Genomic DNA, 21,356 nt, shown 5'->3' with positions numbered 1-21,356 from the left:
AGACAACAACCTATCATGCGCAACCATCTGATCAGCCATTATAACTGAATGGTGGGAACAGACTGCTATGGAAGAGTCTTTGTGCACATTGTAAGCAAAATATATTTGGATCTAATAAAAACAGGATTTTGGTACTTACCGATAAATCCCTTTCTCCGATTCCACAGGGGACACTGGAGTTCAAGACAGTGGGGTATAGACGGTGGTAGAGCAGAGCCTGGCACTTTAAATAATTCAGAAGTGTGACTGGCTCCTCCCCCTCTATGCCCCATCAGCCCCAGTTTAAGAACTGAGCCCGAGAGGAGACGGAGGACAATAGGAAAATGAGGAGAAGGAGATGAACACAGAACGGAACAATACCGACTGAAGGAGAACCGAGGAACCCACTGCAGGGAACACATGCAGTCACACAACCATATAAGGAACTAAAAAAACACGGCAGGTACGCAGCGCTGGGCGGGCGTCCAGTGTCCCCTGTGGAATCGGAGAAAGGGATTTATCGGTAAGTACCAAAATCCTGTTTTCTCCTTCATCCACTAGGGGACACTGGAGTTCAAGACAGTGGGGACGTCCCAAAGCCAACCTCCCGGGTGGGAAGCGCGGAGAACTTGCAGACCCTTTGGCAAAACCGAAAACCCGGATCGCCAAGAACCGTAGGCTCAATGGAAAGGCAAGAGCTGAGGATCAAGTGTCGCAGAGCAGAAGAGACAATCAAAACTCCCTGCTAAACAACCACAGAAATTCCACAACTTACAGCATAATTCGAATGGAACAACAGCTAGCGAAAGAACACCCGCAGATGAAAACATCAAAAGCAGCATAAACCCAGCTGAAAACAGACCAAGTCCGAACCATAGTCGAACATAGGAAGCTGTATAAGTCGCCGACAGCAGACCTCCAGCAGTGCTGGACAGAATACATATAGACATACGTATAAGAATACCAATCTACAGATACAGAGCTGATCCTGTCCACAGACTCCTAACAAGAGTATACAGGGAGGAAAAAGTGAAGACCGAACAGTCGCCCTGGACCATTCTCGAGGCCCAACTACTACAAGGCTGTCAACCAGCGGAAGGAAGTCTCCAACAAATAGAGATCCCACGGGGTATGAGGCAGAGGCGGTTTTGAAAGGAATTGTGGTCTCAATTCTTTCAGAGAGTCAGACAGCAGTACCACCACTCTGAAACAGAGAGATCAAACAGCAACGGAAACCCTGCAATAATAAATCCCCATACCAGACCACTGGCAGAGTGTCTGGCAGCTCATCAGTTGCCTGCCTATAGGGAGGTCACTACCGCTTGGGATGGGTCTCAAACTCGTGTATGGGGCGCCTCAGGCGGGGACTATACGGCACACGCCCTGTGCCGGCCTGAAAAGAAAACCACAGCAACGACCCCAAACAACAGACAACATCCCTCATGATGGAAGTGCGTAGTCAGTACAAACTGCTGGCCCGAACATAGTATGAAAACAACCCGGATACCCAGGCAGTTAAAAAACACGGATGCAACAGCCACCCAGGGAGAGCTACCAATATATATAGAAGCATCCCATACAGCAAGGCTAGAGAACTAGGACAACCATAAAAGTACCCATCAGGTACCTGTCAGTGTGATGAAAATATTCAAAGATACTGAACAGGAATCGGGCTCCCAATGCAGAACAGAATGACCGCACACTTTAATGTAAAGAAGTGCCTTAGCCCATAGAAGTGCTACAGTCCTTTATAACTCCAACAAATTCTAGTAGAATAAAGTGACAATTAAGTATGGAATGCTTCACGAAAATGCGTGTCATCGCAGGGGCTATGCAAATCTTCTCTGTATCGTTCCAATTTTTAGAAAATGTGCTGCTGAAGCGAGCACTCTCAATGTTGGAACTATGCACCCACACGCCAGGAAAGCTCTAAAGTGTAGTAGAGCCAACTGATCATGAGAGCGGATGGCTGCTAGGACTGCAGCTAGGGTGCGGACGGGAGACTTGTAATGCCAGGTTGCATGAAATAGTAGCCTCTTCCGAGGAATTAGTGAGGTACCGCTTACCTGTGAGTAACCAGAAGCCCTCTAGACGCTATGTAGAATGTCACTGACCTTTTCCCTCTCACAGCAACCCGTCACGTCAGGTATAGAGAGTAGTTCAGTGGGCTAAAAGCAATGCTCTACAGCACGGACTTCAGTCTGGCGATGTTGTCTTAGGAAATACTGTAGAAAACTAGCAAAATGTTAGTGGAGACAAGAAGCTTGTACAACAGGACTCTAAACCTGAGCTTGTTACATTAGGGATGTGTATACATATAGAGATTATACATATACCCTAAATACGGTCTGCTAGTGTATCAGTACATTCATACTTATAATGGTGAAGTGCATATTAGTTAAAAGGCGGATTTAAATAAGACCTTGTACCGGTAAAGATACACACAGAAATATTACATATTTGATGATGGATCCCCACCAGTGACCCTTGAAAGTTATAGTGATCACAACGTGAAGGATTCAAAATTGAACCGCAGGTCCAAGGATTTACTTGATACTCACCCATCTAATCAAGCCAGGCCTGACCCCGCCTATTCGGCGGGTGGCCCTAGGCCTTCAGGCACAGGAGCAGTAACTGCAGTCTGTTGTAATTTAAACAATTAGGTCCTGAGGATGGTGTAGAACCTGGATTCCCCATGTACTGATATGAAGTGTATCTAGGGGCCACTTTATAGCCTTGTTTAATTGAGATATTGACAAAACAATAATCTTGAGTACTAGAACCTATACTGAGAAAGGCACCTGTACATAGACATAGAGTGCCTTAATTATCCCAGGTAAAGAAGGATATATCTGTAGCGATAACCCCAGTTAGGGTTAAAAAACAGGTTTTCCCAATTATTAGTAAATATTCATACAAAGAATGTGAATATATCAGTATATATACACACGTACACCCAGAGAACATAGTTGCATGAGAAGGCAATCTCTTTGAAAGGAAGAGTTAGCACCAATATAGGAAACTTACTTGTCAGACTCCTGTACTAGGAGATTAGCATGCTAATATATATATATATATATATATATATATATATATATATATATATATATCTTGCATTCTTAGAGTCCTATAGTTTGCTCCACAATATACATGTGTGGACATACAAGAAGGCCCCAGGACATGCATAGGGTCCATACTAGAAGCAATGCCTGAGGGAATTGTGACTATCACAATGTAAGCTGCAGGACATGACTCTAGGCTATAGAGCCACCATATTATATATACGGTATATGGATATAGTACCAAACTACCGCATCAGGAGAGTCCAGTCTCCAATCGCAGGATCCTTCTTTTAAAATATGCTAGGTATCAGACAAAACTGATAACAGATCCTCCACTGCCTTTACGGTAAGGATAAGAAGCGATACTATACGCGTACCTACATCAAGATCAATAGGTGACAATAATATTTAACATGAGCAACAGGTAGAGCCATGGAATGAACTGAGCCAAGACCTTGGTTGAGCCCAGGACAAACTTCACTCCAGACATATTTATATGTTCTAAAGTAGGGCTTATGTATATAAATAAAAAAAAAAAAAAAAAAAAAACAAACAAACAAATATATACATACATGTGGCTTACCTCCACGCAGGGAGACTGCTCATGTGCCGCGTGTGGCCGTCATTCTGCTACGGCATAGGGGCCTGGATATTTTAACAGCGTGATGTCCCAGACTGGTTTTGATCCTGGGACCCTTCTGTCACTGGTGTACTCGCCTTATTGGGTGAGCCAGTTGAGCTCCAGTTGAACCCGCTTTTTCAAAGTGGGAATCAAAGAGACGACCTCAGTGCAGTATACTGATGTATACAGGCCTATTTGACACAGACATAGATCAATCGGCAGATCATGCGGAGGGCAAGTGACACGGACACAGCCTCTGTATTAGGCTGCGGCATGTTCCTCCCTGAGCTAGTGTCAGGGGCCCAGACACTCACTCTATAATAGTGCCGGCGGGTCCCATGATATGTAGAGGTGCTGCTCTTTACTAGGAGTACTGATTAAAACTTAATCAAACAGACTCCTGCAGCCATCTTGAGATAAGACAATCGTAAAATGGTTATAACTATCCTCTACACAGTAACATCACAATGACGTAGGGCAGCAGTTAGGATAGTTATGGGGCCGACTGTTTTGCAGTGCTCTCTCTTCTAACAATTCATTGTGGAATCTGACCACCATTCAAGTTCTATATGGACCTTGCCGCTGCGTAACTCAGTAAGCAGGAAGACTGCTACACTGCGTGCGTAGGTCTGTAATTCACTCAGTATGCATCAGCATAGTCTATTCTAGCAGTATACTATTATAGAGACCAAACTAGGTTCTATCTAGATTCTGCCGCTGCCCATATATGCTACTGCTATGCACAGGGGATTATACATATATACATTTTTTTTTTATTTTTTTTTTAACAGATTCTACACAGCACAGCGTATTCCACTGCACCATCAATTCAGTAGACAATACTGGCAATAACAGACATTTTATATACATATATACACATATATACATACATATACATATATATATATATACATACACATATGTGTATGCGTGTGTGCATGCATGCACACACACATACACACAAATGCACACACATGCAGGAAGGCCCCGCACATACATACATGTATAAACACACACTTCCCCATGTAGGCATGTCATATTACATTAGGCATGCCTTGTACTAGCTGCAGCAGCGGAATTGCATTTAAGGTTACAGTGGGTGTAGCCTCTACAGGGGCCCAGACCTCTCTCTGCACTGCCAAGCGTAAACCTGCGCTGTACTGCGCGCCAACTAAGCGAGAGGCTTAGAAGCAATTGCGGCACCTGCTCCCCGGGAGTAGTAATGGCCGCCGGACCTAAGCCACGCCTCCGCACAACCAGGAATAGCACTAACTTCGTTACCGTTCCCGCTAATGGCGGGCATTTGGCGCTACACCTCCCATCTTCATTTTGGGAGGACTACTGCGCGCCTCACGTCCTGTCAGCGCTGTAGTCAGCGGTGCAGCGTCTCCTTCTTTATAAGAGGAGGGAGAGCCTGACTCTGTTTAAGCGCGCCTATAACAGCCGCGCGGGAGATTAACTTGGCGCCGGTGTTCTTTGTAAGCACCGGCGCTGTGATAATTGACAGCCGCTGAGCGGCTGCTAGATTACAGACAGCCACGCTGAAGCGGTGTCTAAGTGCCCCCCGTTAATGCCGTCGCCGGAGCTTCTACGGTACAAGCCCCGGTGCGGCTACAATTATTCCTCCACAGAGGCACCTATAGTGACTCACTGCCAGACGGTCCTCCCCTCATTAAATAGGAGGGGGAATTAGTGGCTAGTAGAGACCCGGCCGCTGACTGCAGAGTGCAGCGGCGGGTCACATAAGCAGCTCCGACACTGCCAGTTTACTGACAGGGGGAAAGAGGCTGTAATAGCCGCTTGTTCCTGAGCCCAGCGTTTTTGGCCCACCACTCCAGCTAGTCAGGAGTGGTGGGATACTTACGGACTGCTGCGGCCGGGATGCTGGGCTGAGGGGGCGGCGAGGAACCCGGACACATGCCGGTGTCAGCAGTGGCGGGCCTCGCAGAGTCCGATGACTCAATTTGTTATTGCCCCCTCCTCAGGGTCACCGGACACAGGCTGCAGTAGCCGTGTGGTGCCCTCCCGGCGGCTCCCACGTAGCAGGCAGACTGCCACAGTAAGCAGCCTGCCTGTCCTCAATGCTTGTTAAATAAACCTTAAAATTAAAAACTATGAAAAAGGCTGGAGACAGCCTGATGTGCGACCGGCTCTCTCGGGCACATTCTAAAAACTGGGGCTGATGGGGCATAGAGGGGGAGGAGCCAGTCACACTTCTGAATTATTTAAAGTGCCAGGCTCTGCTCTACCACCGTCTATACCCCACTGTCTTGAACTCCAGTGTCCCCTAGTGGATGAAGGAGAAAGTTATGTAAAGCTATTTAAGACAATTTTTGGGAATGGTTTCCTATAAATAGTAGGTCACAGTGGAAAAGTCCCCCCTGGGGTCACACTAACTATGGATAATGATAGCGATAAAGAGATTATTTCCAAAATAAGGATTTTTTTTTTTTTGTAAGTGTAATGCTCTTATATATGTAATTTCACCTCAGACGACACACAACAAACATTTACAGCAGGGGGGGGGGGGGGGAACCTTTTTTCTGCCGAGGGTCATTTTGATATATATAACATTATTCGCGGGCCCGATGCACACCACTCCCCTTTCCGTATGGTGTCACGAGAGGCGGGGCCACAATCACCGGTGATTACAGCAATGCCCGTAGCATCCTGATGATGCTCCGGGGAGCTGTAAGGGCAGCGGTGTGACCGTCTGAAGCATCAAGGTGGCACTGCTGCATAGCTTCAGGCTGCAGGGTGCCATTCTAGGCCCCGTTAGCCAGATGAGGCTAGCAGAAAAAAGCTCAGAGGGCCACACCAAATGATTCCGAGGGCCTTATACGCCCCCCGGGCCTGAGGTTCCCCCATCCCTGATTTACAGGAACAGAATCCAACCATGACCGGTCTCCAGCTTGGGAATTGCAATGTACAACAATAAAACGCACTCCTTCTGATAGACTACTTGCATGTACAAAGGACAAGTATCTGACTGAGTCCAGCTCTACAGTTCTCCCTTTCCCTCTCTCCCACACCAATCTCTATCTGCAGCCTGTCCTCCTCCCTGCAGTCGCTCACCTCAGCTGAAGCCTGCGACTCTCTAACATGATGGAACAATTAGCCATACCGCCTTGGTATTATTTTATTACCACTTCATTACTAATATACCTGGAGGTAGTCAGTAAAGCTCAACATACAACCGATATCTTCCTGTAGAGAAGCTTCAGCCTCCCATGCTTAGAACCCTCTGGGTGGCACAGTTATTTCCCTTCATGTAAACTATCCACACATACCTAACATGAGGCAGGGAGCCTGGCACTATCCTCATCTATGTGAAATGAAGACTGTGTCTCCATACTGTACACCTCCTATATATAGATTGTATTCCAATCAAATCTTCACGCTAGGTAAAGACGACCTCCAGAATCCTGCGTTACTTTGTCCTCCCATGGGCTAGGCCACCAATATAATATCTGTACACACCAGACGCTTCCTAGGACACTTACTCTTCTGTTCCAGATCTCTCATCTCCTCAGGAAGGATCTTCAGCTTGTCTATATGCTCTCGTAAGACGCTGGCCCACTTCAGCAAGGATTCCATTATGGTCCAGGGCCTGGACATGTCCCCCACAAACACAGCCACTGTGTCACGGATTGTGTCCGCAGACAGGGCAAATTTTAAAAGGCCTTTGTGGTACAAGTCACCATCCAGAATCCACACATTGCATCGGGTATGATCTGCAGAAGGAAGCGCAGACACAAGCATTAGTTTCTTCACAAACAGCCTATAGGCAGAGCCGAATCACTGAGGATACCATCCAATCGCATACATGCTGGAGATATAATCGCTCCACCTACTATTAGGGACAACGTCACATACTCTGTGGCTAAATGGCTGTTGAACAACACATCCCATCATACCCTATCGAAAAAGTGATATGGCAGGGCATTCTGGGAGTTGTAGTTCAATATCAGCTACAGAGCTTCATATACATCCACGGGGCCGGTTAGCAAGGACCCCGGGACGCCCGCCGAAATCCCCAGCCGGAACTGGCGTTGCGGCACCGGAGGGGTGACAAAGCGGCAGCGCAGAAGTCCTATGGACAGTCGGCTACTGCGCGCTCCAAGTAGAAAAAAAGTAAAAAAACAAATCAAAAAATAAACAGCTTTTAGGGCTGCCTGAGCAGCCCTCCCGCGTAATGGTAACCCAACTCCAGCCGGGCACCAACGAAACTGAGGTGATTCTGGCTCAGGGTATAGGGAGAGTGTACCAGTGCATCCTTGGAGCTGAGAGCTTTAACAGCGTGGTGCCCAGATTCCTCATCCACCACCTACACCCCAAGGTCTCCCTGTGGAGCCTATGAACCCTGAAGAACAAAGCTTCCTTTTTCCAGAGATCCATTTTCATTCCCTGGATCAAGTGTCTCTGCCCTGCATTGCATGTGACTGTTTATGGTAACTAGTATGATTTTATAGACATCATAGTTTAATCAAACAAATCTATGGGCCAAATGTAATAGGGTGAGAGTTTAGCAGTAAACCCTCACTATTACATTGGCCGAGTTGTATTTTCCAAATGGGAAAACATCTGGATGAGAGTTTAAATCATGGGAGTTTCTTGGAGTCTGAAAAACATGCGAGTTTACCTGTTCTAGGACTCATTTCATTGGCAGAGTTTACTCTCCACCCTATTATATTTGGCCATGTATGGTTAGGCATATTACCTAAAAGTGTACTCATCGCTTCCATAAACTGGGTGCGGCAATTTTGCGGGCAAGAAAAAAAAGCCTATTAGCACAAAGGGGAACAATAAGGTCACACTGAAACACAAAGGGCCATATTCGATTAGAGACGAAAAGCCTTATTCGCCTGGGGGGTTTTTTTGCAAAAATTTTGTCTAAAAACTTTTCGCCTAATTCAATTCCATGACCATTTCGCCTAAGCGGAAACTCGATGCATTGAATTCGTCAAAAAAGTTTCTCCAATGAATAGCAGGTGAAAAGAAGTGCAAAAATCTTTATTTTGGGGTGCAAAAGTGGGGAAACTACTCAGAACCCTTGGGACAGCCCCCCAAAGGATAAATCTGCAAAAAAAAAAAAAATCAAACAAAAACCTAAGAACGTCCGAAAAAAGACATGTCATTTTTGGGGTGAAAATTGAAAAAGTGGGGGGACAAGCATAAAACCTAGTGAAATGGGGTTCTTGGGGGGCTGCTAGGATGGGTCAGGTGTTTTTGGGATTGCAGGTGCATGCAGCAGGTGGATTTTTCACGTTTTTAAAAAGTTCACTTTAGAAACATAAAAAGATGCTAGCGCCCAGTTTCAGGTACCCCAAATTTGACAGGACTACTTATTTTTACCCAAAAATACCACTTTACGCTAATCTTCACCACTTTTACATAGACGCTAATAGCAAGGAATTTACACAACTTAAGTACCCAAAATAGCTTTATTAGGACTGTTAGTACACATCTATATTGATTCCCTATGTTAGTGCATCTTTTTCTAGGGTACAGACTGATTTCCACAATTCTTTCAGTACTTTTCGCCTGTTCTGCATTCGCCTATTTCGTTTTTCGACTGTTTTGCAATTTAATTAGTCGAAAAGCGGGGATGCACACGGAACGATTCGCCTCTGAAACAGGCGAATGAGGTGAAAAGTGTCTAAATGAATACCCTTCAAAGTGCCTCGTACCTCACAATACGAGCATGGGGGGGGTCTCCTAGTAAATTCAATTCTTTTGAATATGGATTCAGCCCACAAATTGGAGAAGACAGGTGCACTTTTCAGGGAAGGAAAAGGCACAGCACAGCCGAAGATTTAGATCATCCATACTTTTAAGTAAATGGTGATATCAGGGCCCACAGTTAGCTGTACATCACACGCAGTTGTGTAAATCACTACAATTGGCTGACAAAGCAAGCTACCTGATGTGTCCTTTTCTCGGCATCCCACAGATGGAAATGCACACAGAATAGGATGTACATAAACAGAAATGAGCTCATGTGCCTGGCTCTCGAGCTGGATCTCACTATAAAAGCTCTCATTGTTTTTGGACAATATCAACCATAATTTGTCACGCAGCTGCTGCTTGGCACCGGCGGGTGCCGTAAATAGCTGGCAATTTGCTGTGGAGAGGCGGTGAGCCACGTAAATAGTCTGGTTCACAATAATAGGAACCGATGCTGGTAATTATGTAAATTCCTTGTCAACAAAAAACCCCCCAAAAAGAGCACTAATTTATGGATTGACAGCCATTAGCGTAGAATAAACATATATTACACCAGCTAAGTAACTCCTTCAGTGGCAGAAGACAATGCAAACAATGGCTGTTATGCAGAATGCTGTGTCACCTCCCTGTAGCCTCTCACCATATCTGCATGGCTAAAAGCTATGAGACACACGGTCTGGCTTATACATGGCGTGGCCGATAATAGGTTTGTATGAGTCACACTTACAGAGAATGTGTCACTACTTCTTAAAGTGCCATGAACCCTAAAGTGGATCCAATGTAAACTGTTGGAAAGCATGAAATGAGATGTGTGGCAATATACAGTATATACAGCTAACATATTGCATATACAGTCTCCATAGAGCATGCATGGAAGTGCGATATACTGTTCTCCGCAACCAAACACTTATACCCCTTTCAGATAAACTGAGATTCCCGGGAATTTGGCCTGCCTCGGCCAAATTCCCAGGATCTTGTGTATGTCTGAAAGGTACCTACCCGGGAAAGTGCCGACCCTCAAATTGACCAGGAAATTTTCCAGAAGTTTACATTGAGTGAGCAGCGCAGAGCGTCCACCGCGCTGATGGCTGTGGTGCTATAGACAGAGTCAGCGACCTTGGCCGGGTCCTCAGGTACAGAGAACCCCAGCCAGACGCCGGGGACACCCGCCTGCGGGCTCTGCCAGAGCGGGCTGCCCACACTCCTGCTGGACCACAAGGTCCAATAGGTAATAAAATAAATAATTTAATAAACAAATTAAATAAAATGGCTGCATTGTGATTGGCCGGCTACCTGATTATGACATCATCAGAGGCAGCCGGAGAGGGGATAGGCTAGGAAGGGCAGAGGAGAGGCAGGTAATCTTAAAAACTGAAAAACCCTGCTCATGTCTGAATGGTGCTACCCAGGAATTTTGCGGGTAGAAGCTGTAGTGTGAAAGGGGGGGTCTCAACCAAATACCCGGGATTTTGCACAGGATAAATTCCCGGGTCTGGGCAGGAAATATCCCGTCGTATGTCTGAAAGGGGTATTAGTTAAACCCAGGAATACATAGATTTAAGAATGGTGACAAAGGAGGGGACACTTTGAAACAAATATTAGAGTTCTTTGAATATTATTATTAATACTGGGCATACATTGACAGATACAATGTGTGCCAGACCAAAAGACACCCAACAGAGATCACAGTGTATTGGCCCAGATATCTGCTTTCATCCCCAGGGGTGGAAACATTTCCCCATTCCTCCCCTGTGAAGGAACATGGGAAATGTTTGTCTGTTGGTCGCAGCAATGCGTACACTGGCCGGTGCGGCCAACCTGTAACTTCAAAATATTGCATCGGATAGACATGCTGGATAGTTCGGAATGCCCGAATGATCGATATTTTCGGACCAGTCGCACACATACATAGCACAATTACCTGCCAATGGTAGACGAATCGTCCATATAATTGTATAGTGTATGCACAGCATTAATAAAGCCTCATTTTACATAGTGAGATATAATAAAGTGTGTATAGACTAGGGGTTCCCAACCATGGTCCTCAAGTCATTCTTAAGCTGGCCACACACTAAACAACTTTCATCCAACCAGCCAACTAGTTGATTGGTTGGAGTGAAAATCTGGTAACGTATGGGAGTAACTGATAATAAGCAATTTGCTCCTAAATGCCAGAGAACAAATGAAAATGGTCGTCAGACAAGTTTCTTAAATATTTGATCTAAACAATTTGTTCAAACAGTTTTTGTCCATTTTCCGGCATTTGGGAGCAAATTGCTGATTGTCATTTGCTTTCATACCTCCCCAGATTTTCATTCCAACCAATCAACTAGTTGGATGGTTGGATGTAAGTTGGTCTAGTGTGTGGCCAGCTTTAGTGTGCCTTGAGGCCCGAGGTTGGGAAACATTGGTATAGACAAACAAATGCAAAGATCTAACAAAGAAGTAAAGGGATAACATAAGCAGAAGTTTGGGGCTATATGTTGCACAGCCCAGTTAGAAAAAGTACTGAAGACATTTAAGATCCCTCATATATTATTGTAGTATCAGTGCACTTTCTGGTGACAGTGGGAACAAATTACTGGACATATATGAGCCAACGGCTTCCAAACTATTGCTCATACTTTACACAGAGAAAAACCATATGGGAGTTGGGTGGAATAAACACATGGGGAAGTACTACTTCCCCTCTGATGTAAACGGTTGCATTTTTATATTAGGAAGGAGGGGCACAGACAGCAGAAAATCACATCTAACGGCAGAGGGAAAGTGCTGGACAGTTCTCAGTTTTTGGCTACCATTGGCCCAATAAACATTACATTAACACCGTACTTTACCTTTTATTGGGCAGAGCTTCCGAAAAGAGACCTTTATGGGCTAATGCTGTCACAATGCGCCCATCTTTGTCTGCACAGCCAAACATGTGAGCTGAGGTTCGGCTGATCAGGATAAAATGCCCACCCCTTATTCTGTTATTTAGACAAGGTAGGTAATGGGGACTGTGCAGAAAGTTGCTTATTCAGTCCAGCAGGTTATAAGGACAACCACACTAAATGCTCACTGTTTGGCTCGCAGCCACCATTATAATCCTGCATCACTCCAACAAGGCACTCCTTCCATGCTCAAGTCTACAATGACCCATCTGCTCCAAAAACCAGAAGACTGATGGGTGTATTAACCTGGTCAGTTCAGGTCCAGACTCCAGAGGATGATGGGACTTCTGTTGGTCTGGGGTTCTAGTGTTTCTGAGCAGCCCTCTCAGAATCTATGCGTACTAGGCAGATAGCAAGGGTGTGAGATAAAAACCAGGCTTAGAGGTCAAATAAAACATGGTGAGCAGAATTATTTTGACAACCTGACCTGAGTGATCAACTTGTAAATAATATGCAGAGGACAATCACTCACCATCTCGGTCCTCATCATGAATGGTCAGATATAAATATTCCAGGCCTCGTCCTTTCTTGTTGTGCTCGGCTCCTTGTAGTTTTGCCATAAGAGTCGTCTTTCCTGAGCCGTCCTCCCCTGCACAGACAGAAGAGTGTTAAGCATCACAATGCAGGAAGCAGGATTGCTAACATACAATGTAGGCAACCAATGTCCAGCCCACAAGACATCTGCATCCACGGTGTATGGGTAATGGGTGTAATTTAAAGTCCACCCCTGCATGTAATGACTGTATATCCAAGTATTAGCAATATGTGGCACCCCTGCTGCTGTGTAACTATAATTCCCAGCATGATCAGTAAGGCAGTGCCTGTTAAGAGTTGAAGTTCAAGGGCAGTTGGCTTCCTGCACCAGGCCTAATCAGTCTGTAATTTGGAGAGTAAGATGACCAGGAGACAAAGTAAATATATCATTATAACTATATAGAAGACCACTAATCATAATGGTATGGAAGTTGACAAAATCTATATGATGTGTAACACAATGACATTAGATATATTTTACTATACACTCACCGAATACCAGGATATTTTTCCCAGAGGGTAACTTGGTTTTTGCCCTAACAGACACATCACTGAGAATCGATGACCTAGGCAATTACAAAAATGGGTTATTTTTCTGTATATCATGCCGATAACATTGAGAGGTTCACACTGGGCTATATACAATGACCGGGCACATGGGAATTTAATAAGGCTTTACTATAGCCAGCTTTATCTTCCTACATCTTCATTCAGTCTCTGCAGAAAAAGACTCAGCACAATCTCAGAGTTTGCTGCTGTTTGCACCAATCCATAAAACCACAGAAGCATATGTAGGTCCTAATGGCGCAGCATATAGTTCATAAACCATGTACAGCAATTGTAATCTAATGATCCGCTGAATTGCAACTGTTTTCCTTAGTTACTGACCTCAGCTCATGTAACATTGTAACCATTATACAATGAGGGAAAACCAATATACAATTTAGAATACAATAATTTTATAACCCTCACATCACAATTGGTGGGTCGCACCCTGGATTTGTACACGCGTCAATCCCGGGTGTGACCCGCCTGAGACCCCTTTCAGACTGGCGACCTGGCAATAATGCCGGGTCGATGACGTCACCACCATCAGTGCCGAGTCGGCGCTTGGAGATGAGATCATCTCCAAGCGACGGCTCTTCCTATGCAGTGAATGGGGCCAGGGTTACCCGTTCTCACCACACCGCGAGCCGGGTTGAACTTGTGGTCAACCCTGCTCGTTAGCCGAGTTGAAATGCCGGGTCATCCCGGGTTACTTCAACTGGGCCCTTTCACACTGCACAATAACCCGGTTTGAAACGCGTTCATGTGCAATAACCCAGGCTATTTGATGGCAGTGTGACAGGGGTATTACTAAACATTCTAACTGTACAAATACAAAATAAGGATAGAACCAATTAATATAAGAGGAAATAAAAAAAGTAAAATTATAAGACTGCAAACAATCAACTACAAGTAATGTTTACATAGTAAACTACAAACTAAGAAAAGCTGGAATAAAAACATTTACACAGACATTAAACTATATGATCCCATCCTCCTGAGAGGGGCGCTTCAAGGTATCCTTGGGGAAGCACTAAAGCCCCATAAACGTTTGAGGGAACACAGGGTGACTGCTGGATGGAGAATAGAAGAGAATACAAGATGAAAGAGTGATCTGCCCTTAATACACCCAAAAAAAAAAAAAAAAAGATTCTTCTGCATAAATCTCAGCTGCAAAAAAAGAAAAACAGAAAACAGAAATGGGTACTTTGCGGTTAAAGGGACTGCCTGTTATTGGTCTTTTTTAAACGCAGATAATCTCTTTTGCTTTCCTGGGGCAAAAAAATTACAGTTGCACCGTTGTGGTACATAGCTCCGCACACCCTTAGCTGTTTTAACTGTAAATTGGTACTTTGCTGTTAATGATTGCGCTCAGGTAGTTCCTTTGTGTGCACTGTGATTGTTGTTAAAAGGAAGGGATGATCACAATGTGGGATTTGCCCCGGACGCACAGGGAGGTTGTGGCATTTCTCCAGCAGAAGGGCATTTGAGCAGCGTCAAGTTGTGCACTGAACCTGCATGTGGCCAAGTTATACTAAGCACTAATTTAAATGCTACAAACAAAATGTTACAGTTTTGTTAGGAAGATACTATTGAAACATAGTTGATGTGTGATGAAAAATAAAAATCATACACAAAAAAAAAAAAAAACACAGTAACAGGTAGTTCCTTTTACAGCAAAATACCCAGAATTGCAATGCCTCTAATACCCCTTTCACACAGAAAAGAAAATTACCGGGTAAAGCACTTTTACCCGGTAATTTGCTGATCAACGCGGGTCCTTTTCCTGTATGGATGGTTCAACCCGGGTCGAAATTCCTGGGACTTCGACCCTGGTTTTTTACCATGGTCGGAGACCGGGCAATTTTGACCCGGGTTGACCCTTTCACACAGAAGAAATATCAGCAAATTACCGGGTAAATTGCTTTTCTGTGTGAAAGGGGGGTCAGGTTGGGACCAGCAAACCGACCCAGCACTCAAATGCCAGGTAAAAGCTGGGTTTTAGGGACATTTCTGTCTGACAGGGGTATAAGTGACACAATTAGGGATGCACTAAATCTTTGCCATGCTGTCACATTTTTAGCACAGTGCATACTCTGTGGCCCTGTACACAACTAAAGGAGATTCAGGACCATAGACATCTCAGTCGTATATATGCTTGCGGCTGAATGGATGTAACTAGACAGAAATAGGCCTTTTCACATAGGCTAAGTGCATTGAGGGGGATGTAGTTCGGAAGCCGGCAGTCGAAACGCGGACCGCCGGCTTCCCGTCTGTGAAATCCCGGCATGGGACTACTGATAGGCGACTAAATACCGACACCTATCAGCCGAAATCCCGACGCCAGGCATACCGATCGTAGGTAAGCCGGGCGCCCAGAGCACTTAGCCGCCAGGGAGAGGTTTAGGATTAGGGACTACCGGGGGACTTCGGGCATGGCACCCCCCCGGGAGGGTTAGGTTTAGGCTAGGGGAAGCAAGGGGGTTTAGGGTCAGGCACCACCAGGGGGTAGGTTAGGTTGAGGCGCCCCCCCCGGGAGGGTTAGGTTTAGGCACCCCTGAGGGAGGGTAAGTAGATGCATGCAACTTTTAAAGGCCACTATATAAGCGTAAATGTCTGCATTTATTTCCATGCACAACTCTGAAGCAGACCCTAAATGCCCCTAATCCTGTATGACCCCCCCCCCCTCCCCAACAACAAAGTGGTGGCACAATGGTAAATTGTGATGTCTCACAGCAGAGTTCCTGGGACAGATGTACTAAGCTCTGGAAAGTGATCAATTGGAGCGTGATAAACTACCAACCACCTCAGCACCTATCATTTCTCAAGCACAGCCTGTGACATGACAGTTAGGAGCTGATTGGCTGGTAATTTATCACTCACCAATTTATAACTTTCAAGAGCTTAGTATATCTCCCCCCCTGAGTTCTGTGCAAAATGTTGTTGGAACGTGGGGTAGTGTGTGTTACAGGTGACTGGCACAGAGATGAGCTGCAGTACGTGATTTTCAAAGTATGTTAGGGTTTAATTCTCTGCAATACATAGATTGCAATGTTGGAGATATGTAAGTGCAATGCAATTGGCAATAATTATTTATCCCTGTGCAATATATAGGCGGTATTCAATTGTTATAGCACGCCCGATCTCCCGTCTAAAGTGACGGGAGATTGCGGGGTGCTATTCACTTGTTGCTGTTTTTCGCGCTGATCGCGCCCAAAGTGGTCGGGTTTAGCCGCGTAAAACAGCTACCGCCGAAGTGCTGGGCGCGATTGCAAAAAAGTCATGTTTGGGCGCCCAAATATGTCACTTTACGCCTATTTCAGCTTGCACCCGCCTGGGGCAGCGAGCTGAAATGTTGCGCCAGCAGCTGATCGCGCTCCAACAGGAGAAACAATTGAATAGCTCCTGTCGGGTGCGTACAAGGGGCGCAACAATTGAATACCGCCCTGTGTCTTGGATGATGGCCTATATTAGTAGAATGTGGTCATTTTGAGGTATGGTAGTGCTATATTATGCAGTCCAGTACATGTAATCTTGCTACATATCCATATAAAGGAATAATTTTGCGTTACTTATGCTTCCATTACGCTCACCATTTTGCTTTTATGCTAGCTAACCATTATGTTGTTTCTGTAACTAAGTGGTTCTCAGACGTGGATTAGGATAACCCATTAAACACATTGTTTCAATCGGAATCGGCAGCTAAAGGGCGATTTCGCAACACTACTCATTTTTGAGACATCAGATACAACATGGAGATGCGGTCAGGGATGAGTAAATTCTATTGAAAACACTAAAACTTTCTCGGAATATGCTCCTATCGATCCAAAAAACAAGAAATGTTTTTGAAAATTTTTCATAAAGCATACTTCTCCCCTCATCGTCAATGTTTAGGGGGGGGATGTCCTCTCCGGCCTCTTGCCCACTCGGTCAATCCCCTCTGGTGGACCTATATCATTACTCCTGGAATTGCATTCTTCTTCTGACCTTTTGGCTGCAAGTTAGATGTGTGGCTGATATTTGGGACCCTTCTGGAAGGGCAGCGAGTGTCGAAAAGGTTGACGTCATTATTAGTGCTGTGGCCCATAAGGTAAAATTACAAACATGGATTGATGCGACTCCTCCAACACTGCGGCTATTTCAGGAGAAACTCTTCCATGTCTTTAACACGGACTGGATTGAGACAATGCTTGAGAAAGAAGCCCGAACGTCTACATTTTTTTAAAATCTGGGAAAGTTATATCGCCAATTTAACTCTGGACCAAAGGCGCAGAATTCATGAGTCAATGAAGCTAACTCAATGGTGCTGTCTGCGGGTGATATCGGATGACCCTCCGATCCCCTTGGACTCTTAAGAAGTTGTTTTTTTTCTCCCTTTTCCTCTGCTCCTCCCATTCAAATTCTCTTGGCGTCATTATATTTGGCGTGGTGGTTGGCTTCCTGGTCCTGTGGCTCCGCTCTCATTTAACTTTCAATCTATGAAGGTGGATTGTGCAAGGATCAAAACTTTAGGAGGACGTTGTGTGATATGGAAAGATTATTCGAATTTTCTATCTGCAATCGGTGATCTCTTTTTTCACAAATTGTATTTACTATTTGATCTCCATTTATGAACTCTGATTTACAAATGCGATTATAAAACTGGATGATCTTTATAGTACTGCTAATTTAATAGCTTCTCTATTTGCAAATGACTATTGTAGGTTACTTTCATGGTAATTCAATATAAACATTAAAATAATAATAAAATAATAAAAACAGCAGGTTAAACACAGCTTGAGAAGCCAGGGTGTGGTATTTTCCAAGGCATAAAACAAGTTTTCTACGAAACTCCAATAAAAAAAAAAAAGTTGCAGAGCGATAAACGAATCTCAACATATCGCCTAAAAGTTAATAGAAAAATGTGAAGACATCTCAAACCAGAGTCTGCATAAGACACAATCCCCCTCCCTTTTAGTAATAGGCATATTATCATCATTATAAGTTACTTATAAAGCATCAGTATATTATGTTGCACTTTACAATTTGTAAATCTCCAGGACTGGTTCTAGATGAACAAGACAAATTAAGAATTGAATTTGTCTTATTCATCTAAACAACAATGCATTAAAGTTTCTATCTATAAACGATAAAAATGCATAAATTCCAAACCAAGACAGACAGTAGAAGCATCCCTGTTACATAGTAATTAATGTACGGACACTGTAGGATTACATCGTCTGCCGTGCACACAGGGAAAACTCAGTAAATGCCTAAGCCATGTATTCCCGGACAGTACCAGCAGCCGGTGAGGACCACACGCAGATATGAGAGGTATGTGTAAGGATAACACTCTGTTACAGGCTGCATGACTAAGTGACAGCCCTGTCATACATCAGCCCTTCACTTCATTGGAGGATTTACTATCCTGCACCAGCAACAGAACAGGGACAACTCAAACTGACCAAACTTATACCAGTGAGAAAGGGGAAATTAAACACCTTCTCCTTTTATTAATGCTCTATTTTAATAACACTGTCTGACATAGCACTCATAAGTGTTTACAAGGAAAATATATATTATTGCATTTGCACAAGAAAAAACCTTAGTAAATATATGCAATAAACCAGCATTATAATGAGGGTATGCAAAATCCATGTAAGAGTAATAGAACACAGAATTCAAGTATATTTTCTTCCTGCAGATTTCATACATTTGCAATAATGCAGGACATCCCATGCTCACACCTTCTAAGCTAGCACCTGCACACCAATGTATGGGCACCTGCACACCAATGTATGGGCACACCCATGTGCTGCTACAGAATAAGCACACACAATAAATGATCCAGGCTAGAAGCAACTTGTCATCCGCTGAACATGTCCCTGTAGTGTCCTGGCTAAGTGACATGTGGACCTCTACATACAGGGACATTGATCTCGGCCATGATGTGGGTCCTAGGTGTAGTGGGACTACTAGTCCCAGCACTCCCTGCCGGTGTCCGCACACAGATACAGACAGACCAATAGATAGGTCCCGTTTTGGGGTAATAACATTCACCCTGTGCCCCAGCCCGAACCTTCCTCCGTTATGTGCCCCAGTCTGGGTGGATACTGTCACCCCTCACATTAGACAGTGACAGGGGCAGAATCATCAGAGGCATCCACACACACACAGGTCCCTATTACAGCCATGTACAAGCGCCCGAGGCCGGCACCGGCCAAGACCTCCTCCTCACCACAGGCTCTGCCCCTCGTCTTCATCGCCCCCCGTTCCCGCTGCCTCCCCCCGGTCAGCGCCCAGCAGCTTCCTCTCCGCCGCCATCTTGCCACTGCGGCCACCACAAAGAATGACATCACCCGGCGCTGCCGAGGACCCCGATCTAAGGCGGCCCTGCGAGGTGCCGGGGACCAGCATGGCGGCCTCCCGTGAAGGCAAACAAGGAGAGGTTTACCTGACACGGTCCGGGTGCGGTTGCTGATATCTCAATGTGCGTATTAATGTTAAATACTAGTCAGAAAAGTCAACAGCTCATCGTCAGGCGCTATTGGGGACAGCTAAAGGTCTGGGTCCTGAAGGAAGTGGGTGAGGTCATGGCTGGAGGAGACGCCCTGTTCCCACACTGCCACCTGCTGGACAACCTCGTGTCACTGCATGAGCTATTGTCAAGACATAGCCAGATTACTTCATTACTTATATTCATGTAAATTCACCGACCACATTCCTTGCAACACACAATGGAAGCTATACTAAATATTCAGCATAAGTTACATGGAATGGAAAATAGCCAGATTACTTCATTACTTATATTCATGTAAATTCACCGACCACATTCCTTGGAACAAATAATGGAAGCTATACTAAATATTCAGCATAAGTTACATGGCAAAGAAAAGTTGTTCCTCTGTACATCATGTACTGCCCATAATAAATCACATTCAGAACATATCCAAAAATATATCAGGATTAGTACAGACATACATTTACATTGCTTCATACTGTCCCCCCATAACATAATGCATCACATGATAGAGGGGCATGGCTAAGATGACGCAATCCGACTAAGTGGGCAGGATGTGGGAAGGTGCCAACTCTTCCTACTGTTACGGGAGACTGGGCAAGTATGCCTTATAAGAAAAAATACAGATAACATGAAACCTCATAGTAATTTGGAGTATTTGGACATTTTCCATGATAATCCATCAACATTTTTTGTAAGCGTGCTCCTGAACAAGCGCTGGACTGTGGGCCTGATTCAAAGATGTACGCTGTGCGAAAATGGGCAAATGTCGCAGACGTCATGATTTGTATTGAAAGCCCACCAGCGGCTTCGCAAATCCAAATGATTGTGTACAAAGAGGCAGTTCGGCACCAGATCAGACGATTATCAGACTTCTGAGCAACCCTATAGTCGCGCAGAATAGCCGCGGGAACTGAGACGCTGGAGCAATTTTCACTGCATAAGGGGTCACAGCCAGGGCCATCTCTTCCATTGGGCTTGTTGGGCAGTTGCCCAAGGGCCCGAAGCTTGTAGGGGCCCGCCAACCCACCCCCCTGCAGCCGCGGCCAGTTGGTAAATTTGTGATATTTTTATAAGCCGGCCGCCGGTGCACTGTATTCTGATCTAACCTCCCCCACCCCATCCCCCCACTCGGTGACGAGTACTCACCTCAGTCCCAATTTCACTTCATCCGCCAGCGTCAGACAGAGTCTGCATGTGTGGGAGGTCTGAAGGGCATGCAGGAGGGTTTAATTTTATTGACCATTTACATTTTTTTCTCGTGAATGGGTGGGTAGAGGCCCCAGTGCATTGCTTTGCCCAGGGTCCACAATGCTGTTAAGACAACCCTGGTCACAGCCGCAGGCAGAGACACTCCTCGATAGTGGTCGCATCACACCTGCGTTTAAGTAGCAACCTCCCCATTGCTGCCCACCAACGGTCCCTGCCTGTCAATCAATTTGCCAGCGACATCG

General features: G+C 45.1%; 1 protein-coding gene and 1 non-coding gene across 2 annotated transcripts in view; both read right to left on the bottom strand.

Moving 5' to 3' along the window:
• The window catches only part of DYNC1LI2 (dynein cytoplasmic 1 light intermediate chain 2), a 56,425-nt gene extending 36,696 nt beyond the window's left edge, over nucleotides 1-19,729 (bottom strand). Inside the window, exons 1-4 of the mRNA XM_088458340.1 lie at nucleotides 19,621-19,729; nucleotides 13,350-13,423; nucleotides 12,796-12,912; nucleotides 7,167-7,397 (exon numbers count right to left, since the gene is read on the bottom strand). Of these exons, the coding sequence (XP_088314466.1) occupies nucleotides 7,167-7,397; nucleotides 12,796-12,912; nucleotides 13,350-13,423; nucleotides 19,621-19,706 (508 nt within the window). The 5' untranslated portion in view covers nucleotides 19,707-19,729. The remainder of the gene's footprint in view (nucleotides 1-7,166; nucleotides 7,398-12,795; nucleotides 12,913-13,349; nucleotides 13,424-19,620) is intronic.
• Nucleotides 1,766-1,868, bottom strand: LOC148474576 (U6 spliceosomal RNA). Its single transcript, XR_015872870.1, has one exon. It is a non-coding gene; the product is annotated as a U6 spliceosomal RNA (small nuclear RNA).
• Nucleotides 19,730-21,356: the final 1,627 nt, after the last annotated feature.

This window comes from Taudactylus pleione, unplaced genomic scaffold, assembly GCF_031769625.1.
Source record: "Taudactylus pleione unplaced genomic scaffold, aTauple2 ptg000828l, whole genome shotgun sequence".
Taxonomy (NCBI): domain Eukaryota; kingdom Metazoa; phylum Chordata; class Amphibia; order Anura; family Myobatrachidae; genus Taudactylus; species Taudactylus pleione.
The sequence above is the reverse complement of the archived record's forward strand: the minus strand, read 5'-3'. Positions and strand labels throughout refer to the sequence as shown.